Source organism: Mandrillus leucophaeus, unplaced genomic scaffold (assembly GCF_000951045.1).
Source record: "Mandrillus leucophaeus isolate KB7577 unplaced genomic scaffold, Mleu.le_1.0 Scaffold12, whole genome shotgun sequence".
Classification (NCBI taxonomy): domain Eukaryota; kingdom Metazoa; phylum Chordata; class Mammalia; order Primates; family Cercopithecidae; genus Mandrillus; species Mandrillus leucophaeus.
In genome coordinates, this window is record NW_012100320.1 from 3432229 (window position 1) to 3446151 (window position 13923).

The following is a 13923-nucleotide window of genomic DNA, read 5'->3' on the forward strand; positions in this document are numbered from 1 at the left end:
GTTTGAAAAACAGAGCATGTAACCCAAGATTGAATTAGAAATTGAGAGAGCAAAAGCCACTAAGCATGAGACAAAATAAGAGAATGGAAACCAGAGAGAGTGATTACTTGGATTCTGATGGCTCTGCAGTTCTTGGTTCCAGTCCTTCCCGGGGTTACCTGGCACACCTGTTACTTGTAATCAAAAGACTGCCAGTGCACAGTCCCACCTCTATTCTTTGGCTCTAGCCAACACCTTTACCTGAAACCCCACCCTCCCTGCACTACCTCTAATTTTGCGTAAATCCTCTCAATCCTTCCAGACTCTGTTCTTGTCCCATCATCTTGGTGACATTTTTCTCTTATCTCCCCGCCTGCTAGAACTCTTTGAACTTGAGAGAACATTGTTTGAAAACTCCCTTGTTTGTAAGCAGAAACAACCTGATCTGCCCATCTACCTGCCTGTTCCCCTCCTCCTTGCCATATGGTACCCATCTTCATAGAATTCGCACTCAGTAACTGAGTTTTCAGTAGGCTGCAACTGAAACGCTAGGGCTTTTCTGAGATGAGCATTTTGTCCATCCAGTGTGCAGTCTCCACAGGGGAAAAACCAATGAATCAGCAGTGGTTTGATGAACTGAAAGCATGCTGGGAATGGTGCTGTTAGCCTCACTGAAAATCATGAAAAAGGCTTTAGAAATCCTTCATTTACAGGTGAGTAAATTGAGGTCCAGGGGAAATTCACACAGCTAGCAAGGAGCACATTTGATTTTGGAGGCAAGACTCTTAGGAACTAAGTATCATGAGTTCAACTCAAGAATGTTTGCTAGGCCGGGCGCAGTGGTTCACACCTGTAATCCCAGCACTTTGGGAGGCTGAGGTGGGTGGATCACCTGAGGCCAGGGGTTCAAGACCAGCCTGGCCAACAGGGTGAAACCCTGTCTCTACTAAAAATACAAAAATTAGCTGGGCATGGTGGTAGGCACCTGTAATCCCAGTTACTTGGGAGGCTGAGGCAGGAGAATCGCTTGAACCTGGGAGCGGAGGTTGCAGTGAGCCAAGATCTTACCACTTCACTCCAGCCTAGGCGAAAGAGCAAAACTGCGTCTCAAAAAAAAAAAAAAAAAGAGAAGTATTTCCTTGTCTGAAAGAGAGGTATCTACCTGCCAACCCCACATCTGTTTCTGCTTGTGCCTCTTGTTCCTGACAGCCACACCATCATCAGGCCAGCTCCTAGCTATCATTCAGACCTCAAATTAGATGTCACCTTTTCTAAGAAGACTTCTCTGACCACCACTTCCTCAAAGTCTGATGCCACGACATGTAGTATATTTAGTACTATCTCATAAAAGCTTGTCTACTTGCATACGTGGTTTGGCACTCAATAAATGTTTGGCGAGTGAAGGAGTCAGGCATCAGATGCTGTGTGCTGGAGTCCATTTATTTAGGCCGTCAATTGAGAACAGCAAGGAAAGTGCCCTAGAGTGAGGAACCAGTCAGCCCACCTTCCCCAGCACCTCCTCCCTGTGAGTTTGAAAGGAACTGGTGGTCAGGTTGAAGCAGCATGCACTCTGGCTCCTGAAGTGGCTGGGGCGACAGTGCTGCAGATAGCTATACACTGACTCCTCAACAAGGGCAGTCAAGCCTCCCCAAGCAGTCAGTGAGAGCTGCTTCCTGGGAGCAGTGGGACAGATGTGGAGTCTGGAAGTGGGTCAAGTTGCAATCACAAGGCCACTAGTCCTCACTCCTGCAGATGCTTGCTTTTTCTGTGGTTATTGGGATGTGCTCAGCTAGAGAAATTTCTAATTGATTACAAACTGAATTCCCAGGAGCTCGGTTTGATCCAAGAGTGCAAATCCAGCCCAGGCCAGAGATAGGTAAAGGAGCTGCCCTAGGCTGATCGGGGCATCAGGGAAAGCTTTTTGTCCTGATTGTAAACAGTACCCTGTCTTCTCCCAAACCCTTTGGCCTCTAGCCTGACAGATTCTGGAGGGGTTGGGATAGGGGCAGTGAGTGCATCCTAGCCAACCCCACACCACACTACCCTGACTGTAATGCCACTGAGATTGCTCTGGCACCACCTGCGGGCCTCTGATTTACTATTGTAAACCAAATACCTTTTCCAAAACCAAAACTGTGCCCATTTGGACCAGTTGTTTTGCTCCAGGGACAGGGTCTGTAACACACAACAGAGATCTGGTGTCTGGAAAAGCTGAACATCTTTAGAGGAGCATAAAGAAAAAAGAAAAAGCCCATCATTTCTGAGTGAGGCTGGCCAGGCCAGCTGGAGAAGGCAACAGGCTTTTGGGGGAGCCAAAGGACCACTTGGCCAGCTTGTCAGACCCTGGGCCAAGCCATTGTATAAGCTCCAAAGTATTGGAAAGAAGGAAAGAAAAAAAATCGGGACATATTTTTAGTTTTGCTCAGGAGCCCAGAACATGCTCACAACTCCAGGAATCTGCTCTTTTCTGCAAACGGAAAATGTGATCCATGAGAACAAACTTCACTGCTGGAGTGTGTGCCTATGTTGCCCTGCCCTGTAACTTAGGGGGCCAGGACCTACACCACCTGTGACTGCTTTCCAGAGTCCGCTGTACCCCTCTGAGCAGCTGGCTCACTTTAATAGTTAAAAGACAGGACAGTGGCCTCAGAATCAAAATACAGAATATGCATTTATTGACATCTGCCCTGGGCTACACTGGGTTTCTAGCAAGAACAAAAGCAAATGCAAAGGGAAATGTACAAATACAATTAGCAACCTGGTGTAATTGTGGATACCAGGAGATGTTCTTTCCAGACTTAGTAGAGGAACTATGATTACCCTATATTTAATAGCTTAACTTTGAATGTGCACTAGAATTCCAAATTTAGCAAAGAAATAAATAAGTTATTTACATTTCAAGTAAAAATATTGCATTTTATTTCTTTATTTCACCACCATTTATATGTATGAACTATGATCAAGGCTTGCTTATATCCTGTGGAGCAAGGCCAAGAAATATGTTTTTTATTGGTTATTTGATCTTCAGCATCAGATTATCACTATTGCAGAGGTGGGCAAAACCATGCAAAAAGAAGAGGAAGTATATTTGCATTAATGGCATTAAATGAAGAACAGTTGAAGCTGCAGAGTTTTACCAGTGGCCAATTTCTTGTGTTTCTTTTAAAGAACAGTTTCACAAAGGGGCTTTATTGTGCCATTTTGGGGGCCACATGCCAATCAGTATCATGGGACAAAGTAAGTAAAGGCATGAAGAAACAAGCAAATTGCACCAAAACAGATGTGCTTAAATTAACCAAGTGACAGTTTGTGCATCAGTCTCACAATGGCTATCACATGAAATGAGGGGAGAAGAGGGTGAAGTACCACAAAACTTAGTTGATCAGAGGCTGTTGAGCAACTCTAGGAAATCTCAGAGAGGCCACCGCTCCCCGCTGGCGCTGAGCACTCCTGCGCGCTCGCTGCTGCCTCCTTAAGGGCACTCTTCCTTGGACAGTGCCTGCAGCAGGAGACCGGGCTGGGGTGCTTTGGAGGTATTGGAAGGCACTCTGGCGGCCTACCTGCCTCTCTACGCAGTTGAAGGTGAGGGCTACTCCCACATTGCTCTTCATGATTCTGGAGGAGCCATCGGATGTGCCATCAAAGCACCGGCCAAGCGCAATCTCCTTGGCTGTTCGAGGGTCCTGGTCAGTGACAGTGTAGATGCCATAGTTGTGGCCTAGTGGGTCCAAAGGTGCCAGCATGGTATACTCACTGGTGTCGTTGTTGACTGCAAGTGGCAAGTGGTTGACCAGGTACTCATGCAACATGGGGTTCACGCTGGCTCGACGGCAGCTGCCCTGGGGAATGACCTTCACCAGGGTGCGGTCCACACGGTCCTGGTCATAGAGCATCCCACTGCACTTGAACTCCAGACAGGCAGCTGAGACATTGGGCTGGTCCCTGTCCCGAGTGCTCCTCACATCTCGGATTCCATACAGCTTCCCCACTGTCCGCCGATGAGTGCCCCCCATGTTGCGGGATCGCACATTGACTTCCAGTGGCCCCACAATCTTCACCTTGATATAGCAGGCCCTGAATTCCATCGGCTTTGGCCACCATGCCAGATAGTCTTCAGTCCAGCTCATAGGATCATCTTCATTGAAGAGGACTGTATTGTAGTCATATCGATCCCCCTCAATCTGGTAGAACCGGAAGTGGGCTGCACTGGGTGGTGCCTCTTCACATGCCCGGAGGTTCTCAAAGGCATAGATGGGCCCGTTACTCTCCTCAGCTGAGTTGGGCCTTGGCTTGGCCATGCTAATCTGGAAGGCTGTCTTTTTAACCCGTGGATCCTCATGGTCCGTCCGACGGTAATTGAGCTTGTTGAGATAGGGCTGAGGGACGCCAATTGCATTTGGGTTGAATTTAGGAAAAGACTCCACTGCTTGCAGTTCCTCCCCAGCCAGGCTTGCCAAGACATAGGCAGAATAGGCATCAGGGGACTGGTCATCACAGAAGGCAGGCACACAGGCCCCATTGGGGCCTGTGATGACACTGTCAAAGCGGCCCCAGGCCCTAGGGTTGGACGAGAAGCCAGTTCTAGGCTCCAGATTAATCACGGAGATCACAACCCCCTGGATCTGCTCACTAGGCAAGAACCTCTCACTCCGGTAGGCCCTCACCTTAACAAAACACCGCCTGCTTTCAGGAACATCCAGGTTAAAGAGCCTTCTCTCACGGATCTCCATGTTGCCTACCAGGAAGGTTCTGTCTTCCCTTTTGTTCCTCCTCTGATTTTCAAATTTGAAATCACTTTCCTCCTCCCACAGCCCTGTGTCTGGATTGAGTGACCAGAGTTTCACTGTGGATATGTGCTCTGGCATCTTGACCTGGGTCGAGTCCAGGTGGACCTTCACTTTGCCAGCATTAAGTGGCTCTGAGGTGACATCATCTCTGAAGTCCACAGAGAACATGCCATATGTCCGAAGGGGGAAAGTGTCTCCTTCGTCATTGATGAAGTTCAGGTCACTCTGGGCAGCTGTGGCTGTGGAAATATTCCGGGGATCCAGGAAGGTCACACTGGCCTTCACTTTTCCTGTGTAGGGCTCCCCATTCTGCCTGTAGAAACTCTTGGATGGAATCTCCAGTTCAGCCATGGGGTCTTCACCAACCATTTCCCCCAGAGGAATGATGTTGGTCTCCATGGCTTCCAAAGTGATGGGCTCTTTTCGACGAAGCATCTTGATTTCATGGAACACGGCACTCCCCTTCTTGTTGAAAGGTAGCACTTTGGTGGTGTTGACGAACTTCTGCAGCCTGTCCACAAATGTGAGCACCAGCCTCTCGGTGTCCTGGGGGACATGGAGGGTGAAAGTACCCTTGTAGCCAGTCATGCTTACACGGCTGTTCCCCATGTACACATGTCCAAAGCGCATGGGCTCCCCATTGTCAGCAGCACTGACACGGCCCCGCACGATGCTCCGAGTTTCTGTACACTGCTGGCAGCTGCACTCCTTGGCCACCTTTGTGGGTAGCGTGTAGCCACTGCACTGGATCTCCCTCTCCTCTGTTTTGGAGATGCCACAGCAGTTCTGCACAGCATCACGGCACCTGATCCCATTATCCTGCTGCCCTGCACAAGTCTTGACAGGGCAGCGTCCCACGTCATAGTAGAAGGAGTTGGTGGCATTCTGAAAGCAATCATGGGGCAGCTGGATAAGATAGCTCTCAGGAACCGGGTTGCAAGGAGTCTCATCAGGTGCTGTGGAGGGAAATGGTGTGGAAATTAAGATGTAAGTTTACATCCTACACAAAGAGTACCTCAACCTCACCTCTCTACAGTGTTCTGTGGTTTTCAAAGGACTTGTGTATCCATGACTCTCATTCTCACAGAACTCTCTGGAGGGAGATGGAACAGCTATTACTGATCCTGTTTTATATGTGGGGAAAGAGAGTTGGTTGATGAGACCACTATAGTGGCAGTTTGTCTCAATGGAGGGGTCTTGAAAATTTGTGAAGGTGTTTTGGGTTATCACCAAAATTGGGGATGTTACTGGCATATTGTGGGTTGGGGCCATTGAGGTTCTGTGTCCTGCAATGCATAGTACTGTTCTGCATAAAGAATCTTTCTGTGTTCTGAACGACTTTCACATATTCCACCAGACACTCATGTAGGTAGAAAACCTGTTTAAAGTGATCAAAGCTTTGAACGGATGCAGTGGTTCACAGCTGTTATCCCAACACTTTGGAAGGCCAAGGTGGGTGGATTGCTTGAGCCCAGGAGTTCGAGACCAGCCAGGGCAATATGATGAAACCCTGTCTCCACAAAAAATACAAAAACCAGCTGGACGTGGTGGCACACGCCTGTAGTCCCAGCTACTCGGGAGGCTGAGGTGGGAGGATTGCTTGAGCCTGGGAGGTCAACGCTGCAGTTAGCTGTGAGAGTGCCACTACCCTCCAGCCTGGGCGACAGAGCAAGACCCTGTCTAAAACAAAAGGTCAGAGCCTAGTATCTTTTACATGGCTTTAACCATATACTGAATTTTTCAAGAATGCAACTACCATATAAATTGAGCTAAGATTGTACTTTGTTTAGCTCAGAACAATACCAAGGATTGTTCCTCATCTCAGGAAAATTAAGTTTCTACAACAGCATTACCTAAGGACTGTGAATGCCAGAATGATACCTCTGTACCCATCAGCATGTGTAGCGGTTGTGTTTATGGTGACCTTGGATTTAAGTGCTAGTGGCTAACTTCTTAATTTGTCTTCTCGTGTCAATGTGCCAAAGCATTTAGATATGGGAATACACACTATTTTGTATTAAAATTTTAAAAATTTATCCTTTGTTGTATAGTTAGGACCATGCATATATACGTTTGGAAATTATATGTAGTTATCTATAAATTTAACTTCAGGATAATAAAGTAGTATTAAGAATTACTGTAGCAAACAGGGAAACTTGGTGTGATGGGTTGGGACCACTGCTGAGGGCTCCACATCTCTGCCAACATCCAGAGTACCCTGTGTCGTGTCTGCCCTGAGGTCTGTTGCTCAACATTTGTTGTTGTTGTTGTTGTTTTGTTTTTTTGAGATGGAGTCTTGCTCTGTCGCCCAGGCTGGAGTACAGTGGCACGATCTCGGCTCACTGCAAGCTCTGCCTCCCAGGTTCACGCCATTCTCCTGGGTCAGCCTCCCAAGTAGCTGGGACTACAGGTGCCCACCACCTCGCCCAGCTAATTTTTTGTATATTTAGTAGAGACGGGGTTTCACCGTGTTAGCCAGGATGGTCTCCATCTCCTGACCTCGTGATCTGCCCTCCTTGGCCTCCCAAAGTGCTGGGATTACAGGCGTGAGCCACCGCACCCGGCCTGTTCCTCAACTTTTTAAGAGTCTGAAGTAGTCCAGGATCCTTCCAATACATTCTGTCCTTCTCTGCCTTTTGTTTTGTTTAGACCAATTACTAAGCTATCTTCCTTCCTACTCATTTTCCAAAGACAGGCCCCTTATTGGTCTTTGGCCTCTAACCTCTCCCCATCCAGTTCTCTTCTTGAAGCCAGCTCTAGATCACCCTTTCTTATAAAGCCCCCTCAGTTCCCACTTCTATATCTTTACCCATGCGGGCCCCTCAATCTGTAACATCCTCACCTCTACATACACAATCCCTGCCCATTCTTTAAGACCAGGGGTTCTAACCTTGGTTGGAAATTGGAATCACATGGGGAGGTTTTAAACTATGTATGCCCAGGCCATATCTCAGACCAATTAAGTCAGACTCTCTGGAGGTAAGACTGAGGCATCAGTATTTTTTAAAACCCAATCAGGTCATACCAATGGGCAGCCAAAGCTGAGAACCATTATTTAAGCCCCCGCTGGAAAGCTGCTCCCTCAAGTAGCCATCCATGGTCACTCCCACCTGGGAGGTATCTACCATCTATTAGAGTCCACAGCCCCTTATCTCCTATTTTAGCTGCATGTTTCTTTTCTTCTTTTTTTGGAGACAGAGTCTTGCTCTGTTTCCCAGGCTGGAGTGCAGTGGCATGAAGTTGGCCCACTGCAACTTCTCCCTCCTGGGTTCAACCTATTCTACTACCTCAGCCTCCTGAGTAGCTGGGATTACAGGTGCACGCCACCACGCCTGGCTAATTTTTGTATTTTTAGTAGACACAGGGTTTCACCATGTTGTCCAGGCTGGTCTCGAATTCCTAACCTCAGGTGATCCATCCACTTTGGCCTCCCAAAGTGCTGGGATTACAGGTGTGAGCCACTGCACCCGGACTTAGCTGCATTTTCCTATCTTGTTTGTCTCTTATTTACATGTCTTCACTCCCCCTCAAATGATGGCTCCATGGTGGTAGGATTCAGATCTGTACCATCGTTGTGTCCTAGAGGTCCTGGCACTGTGCACAGTACAGAAAAGACTGAGCTTGGCCAGGCACGGTGGTTCACGCATGTAATCCCAGCATTTCGGGAGGCCGAAACAGGTGGATCACTGGAGGTCAGGAGTTTGAGACCAGCCTGGCCAACATGGCGAAACACCGTCTCTACTAAAAATACAAAAATTAGCCAGGTGTGGTGGTACACGCCTGTAATCCTAGCTATTCAGGAGGCTAAGGCAGGAGAATCACTTGAACCCAGGAGGTAGAGGTTGCAGTGAGCTGAGATGGTGCCACTGCACTCCAGCCTGGGTGACAGAGCGAGACTCCATCTCAAAAAAAAATAAAATAAAAGAAAAAAGAAAAAGCCTTAGCTTTTACTGCATAGTTATGCGCACCAGCGTGCTCAGCCAGCCCTGTTGCAGACCCAGGGGCCCCGGGGACCCAGACAGGCTTACCTATGACAATCAGCTGGGCAACCTTGGACTTCACAGCCCCAGCATCACTCTGGGCCTTGCAAAAGTACTCCCCCGCCTGGTCCTGCTGCAGGTTCCTCAGCACCAGCTTGCTCTCATGCTTGTAGTGGGAAGGATCCAGCAATGTGTCATTATGATACCTGCAAGGGATGGAGAGGTGGACCCTGAATGGGCAGTGGGAGGGCAGGCATTCCTGGAAAAGTGCCAGGAGCAGGCAGCCAAGGAGACAGATGGTGAATGGGTTCCCACTAATGTCAATATCACCTTTGACTTGGCTCATCCAAGAGTACTAATTGGCCTGGGAAACAAGGAGCTTGGTTCTAAGCCCCAGCCCTACCACATACCTGACTGGGGATGCTTGGACAACCTCCCCCGCCCCATCTCACCAATCTGTGCTTCAGCCTTCTGGTCTATATAATGTCAGCAATGACTTCCAGCTGACTTCACAGGATTGTTGGATGGGTCAAATAAGAGAGTGACTATAAAATATTTGTGAAGGATAAAGGACTCACAGCCATAAGGGATTCTGCTCTTGTTTGCTTTTTTTTTTTTTTAAACATGGAGTCTTGCTCTGTCTCCAGGCTGGAGAGCAGTGGCATGATCACAGCTCACTGCAACCTCTGCCTCCTGGACTCAAGTGATCCTCCTACCTTATCCTCCCAAGTAGCTGGTACTAGAAACATAAGCCTGCACACCTGGCTAATTTTTAAAATTTTTTATAGAGACAGGGCTTTACTATGTTGTCCAGGCTGGTCTTGAGCTCCTGGGCTCAAGCAATCCACCTGCCACAGCTTCCCAAAGTGCTGGGATTACAGGCATGAGCCTCTGTGCCCGGCCAAAGGGTTCTCCTAGCTTTGAGGGTACAATGAGAGAGCTTGCTGGTTGTCTGGCTCCCAACCCCATGGCTCCCATTTGTAAGTCCCAACATCCGGGCTCCGTACCACTGCCTTACTTGTAACTTTATTCTGTTGGTTATTGTTCTTATTAATAAGTCCAGACCCAATGCAAGAAGCTCTGGTTTCCAAGAGGAGAATTGGGCAGGGTAGCTAGCAGAATACGCACCAAAAATACTTGTCCGGACTGGGCTTCCCTTTGGCCTTGCAGCACAGGGACACGCTCTGCCCAGCTCTCCGTGCTTTTGTCTCAGGGTTCATCACCATGTATGGAATCTCTGGGACAGAAGATGAGAAATAGCATTTTGGGTTTGTGTATGTGTGACAGGTTCTACTGAGCCTTGCTCCCCTCAGGGTCTTTGGTGGTGTGAAAATTGTATGGCTTTATCCCTACCCCCAGCCCATCTCCATTGGTCCTAAGGGAATTGGTTCACAGTGGAGTCTATCCTTCCACACACCCCATCCTGGAACCTCTCCCATGGCCTGTCAAGCAGCATCTGGGTGGGTCAGTGGAGAAACAAGGGGACCTTGTGTCAGCCAAGATTCCTAAGCACTACCATTGGGACAGAACTGACCATTTTGAATAGTGCAATATTCATGTTCTGCTGCCCCTGGCAGAATTTTCTGGCCATCCGGCACCATTTCTGAACTTCCCAAGTCTTTCTCTCTGTGACCTTCAAACCTCACACTATATTGTATTGACTGTTAGATAAGGTGGCCAGGGAAGACTTCATACATTTGAGGGAGCAAGCCATGCCAATATCTACAGGAAGAACATTCTAAACAGAATACATGCAGCAAGCACAAAGGCCCTGAGGCAGGAGCGTGCCTGTGTGTTTCAGGAACAGATAGGAGCCCATTGCAGTTGGAGTAGAGTAATTTGGTGTGGAGAAAGTAACAGGAGAGGAGAGCAGAGAAGAAATGGAGGGCCAGATAATATAGGGTCATGCAGATCATGGTAAGGATTCAGGGTTTTACTCCGAGTTAGCTGGGAAGCCAGCTTTTATCACTATAATCCCTTTATTTAAAAATCTGGACCTTCTCACCAGCCCTACCCCAGAGAATTTAGTTACCTGCCCTCACAAACTCTGCATTGATGGTGGCTGCCTTCAGGCTTGTCTTGGGCATTGTGAGTACAATGGGGGCAAACTTGACCTTTGTGATCTTCAGGATGCTTTTGCCATCAGGGCACAAGCCAGGGATTCGGAATCTCCCATCACTGTCTGTCTGGGTCAGCAGCTTAGGTGTCTTGGTCAGCAGGTAGACAGTGGCCCCTGAGGCTGGGGCACCTCCAGGAAGGGAGACAGCCCCATGAAGCATGAAGTCCTGGCACATGCAGGCATCACAGTCAGCATTCACCTGGCCCATTGGGCAGGTCAGGTCACAGGCTGTGGGACAAGGGGCCACATCAGTAGGGATTCTATGGATTCTGGCATTCCTTCAGCCACATCACAGATCACTTCCTCTCCTCCTTGGCCTTTGCTACCCTCCCTTATCAGCCTGCATGACTAACTCCTACTAATCTTTAAAACTTATCCGAAGGCCGGGCGTGGTGGTTCACACCTGTAATCCCAGGACTTTGGGAGGCCAAGGTGGGTGGATCACCTGAGGTCAGGTGTTTAAGACCAGCTTGGCCAACATGGTGAAACCCCATCTCTACAAAAAATACAAAAATTAGCTGGGCATGGTGACACGCACCTGTAATCCCAGCTACTAGGGAGGCTGAGATAGGAGAATCACTTAAACCCGGGAGGTGGAGGCTGGAGTAGGCCAAGATTGTGCCCTTGTACTCCAGCCTGGGCAATGGAGCAAGGCTCTGTCTCAAAACAACAACAACAAAAACTTAGCCCAAAACACCTCCTCTAGGAAGCTCTCCTGGATTCCCCCAGGCTATGATAATTGACCCTGCCCTGTGTTCCTATATTATCCTATATATCTCTCATTAGGGCACATAATAGATGCTCAATTAATATGCGGTGAGTAAGTAAATGAAAAATCTATCAGTGTCAAACTGACCCTCTAACTCCTTTCTCATTGTTCAGCCTCACCCACCACACCCTGCCTAGTGCCAGGAGGGAGGGTGGTACCTGTACAGTCCTGGCCCATGCAGTGCTGACCCTCTTCAGTGGCCTCGCTGCACAGCGACACCGTCTCTGCCAAGCAGGTGCGTGTGCGAGTCTGGACCCCAGTCTGACCACAGGCAGCTGAGCACTTGCTCCAGGGAGACCACAGGCTCCAGATGCGCTCTGTGTCTCGGCGCAGGGACCCTGCAAAGTGAGATCAGCAGACGGTCTGACTTCCCTCTTGAGGGGACTCTGTCAGGAAATCTGACCCTGAGTCTGTTTCTTCTCTGGTAAAAACAAGTTTTCCATTTATGTTGTAGATGTCACTGATATTTATATTTACTGCAATGATTTTTCCAACAGATGGAAGTCAAAAGTCTTGAGGAAGTGAGGTCTCTAATTTTCACAGAGGCACCATATGGGCTAGGGGTCGCCGTGAGAGGTGCTTGTTGGCCAAGCACTGGGACTTTGATATGCTTTCCTGAGATGTGCAGGGATAGCACTATCTTTCTTCTTCACCAGTGTGGAAACAGCTGCATGCTCCTATGGAAAGACTCCCTGGGAAGTCAGGGACCCCTGGGAAGTCGGGGCCTGGAACGTGCAATGACTTGGACAAGAAGCCCCTTTCTGCCCACCTTCCTCACCTCTGGCCTGAGGCCTGTGTACAAGAATGGGGTCTTCACACCTTGCTCAGATCAGCCTGATTTCCCATCCCAGATGACCACCACTGACTCCTGGGCCTGGGGGATCTTGTGGAACCCTAAGGGGGAGGATCCCCATCCAAGAAGGGAGTAGACCTGCTCCCCCTAACATCTGTATTATCCATGGTGGGAGGGGATATAAATGCATAGGCTCTGCAAACACAGACATAGTTCAAACTCCAGCTCTGCCTTATCAGCTATGGAATCGTGAGAAGTTACCTAGCTTCTCTGAACCTCGTGTCACTTGTCAAGATGGAGATCCCTCAAAGGTCAGTTGTAAAGGTTGAATAATGTGGATAACTAGCACAGTATCTGGCACATAGGAACAAGAATAGAAAATGACACTCAGTGAGCATTTACCTGGGTTAAGCCTCTGCGTTCATATCATTTAATCCTCATTAAAAACCCCTACGAAGACTTAATATTACCCAGGTGTCACATATGAGAAACCTGAGGCTAAGAGAATTTCAGAAAATTTGTCTAGGGGACACGTCATATGGCAGGCTCAGAATTCAAACCCAAGCAGCCCCACTTCAGAGCCTGTGGTCTTCACCGTGGTGCCACTCAAACACAATAATATAGGTTGAGTAGAGAGTAGCCATAAGCACAAAACACTATTGGGAAGGTTCTGGCACTAATGACAATACTTGTTTATTATTAGAGAGTCCAAGCATACGCATGTGTGTGATGTTGAGAGTTCTGGTGGCCAGAGGCAAGTTCTCCCTCTCCCTGAGTAGAGGCTAGTGGGAAGTAGGGTGGGGGTAGGGCGTTCTGGCTTACCTGGTGGGCAGAGGAAGCGTACGGTGTAATTAGAGCAGTTCTGACCAGGCCGCTGTTCCCTGTTGAGGCACCAGAAACCCTCACGGGGACTACCATGGACCACTTGGCCAGTGTTGCCCGCAGGTGTCCAATCAGTGGTCCGAGCCTCTAGCCACAGAGGACGGGCACATACACGGTCCCCATAGTAGAAGCGAATGGCGTCCAGCCGCTCATAGTCACCTTTCCCACCTGGGTAGTCGATGTTGAACCATGTTGTCCACTCACCAGGGCCTGAGAGACATAGCCAAATTGAGGAGGAGCCATGATCCTGGTGCGCTCCAGTTCTCCTTTCCCTGTCACCCACCCCCAGCTGGCCTCAGGCCCTATCACATTTGTCTCTCCAGTATCTCTCCAATCCCCTCTACATCTGCCACTGCTGAGGCCTCCATTCATGCTCTCATCAGCCTGGCCAAACCATGTCAGTCACTTTCTACATCAAGGCTCCTCCTCAATGCCATTCACACCCATCCCTGATCCTGCAGTCAGGGTGAGCTTTCTCCATGTGGCTTGGGCCACATCACCTCCAGCTTTAAGATCCTCTAGCTGGCCGGGCGCGGTGGCTCAAGCCTGTAATCCCAGCACTTTGGGAGGCCGAGGCGGGTGGATCACGAGGTCAGGAGATCGAGACCATCCTG

General features: G+C 49.0%; 1 protein-coding gene across 1 annotated transcript in view; it reads right to left on the reverse strand.

Annotated features, from left to right (window-relative positions):
• Window positions 1–2625: 2625 nt before the first annotated feature.
• Window positions 2626–13923, reverse strand: part of CILP (cartilage intermediate layer protein, nucleotide pyrophosphohydrolase) — a 15616-nt gene continuing 4318 nt past the window's right edge. The window contains exons 4-9 of the mRNA XM_011968156.1: window positions 13250–13519; window positions 11793–11972; window positions 10779–11093; window positions 9875–9983; window positions 8795–8952; window positions 2626–5722 (exon numbers count right to left, since the gene is read on the reverse strand). Coding sequence (XP_011823546.1) covers window positions 3354–5722; window positions 8795–8952; window positions 9875–9983; window positions 10779–11093; window positions 11793–11972; window positions 13250–13519 — 3401 coding nt within the window. The 3' untranslated portion in view covers window positions 2626–3353. The remainder of the gene's footprint in view (window positions 5723–8794; window positions 8953–9874; window positions 9984–10778; window positions 11094–11792; window positions 11973–13249; window positions 13520–13923) is intronic.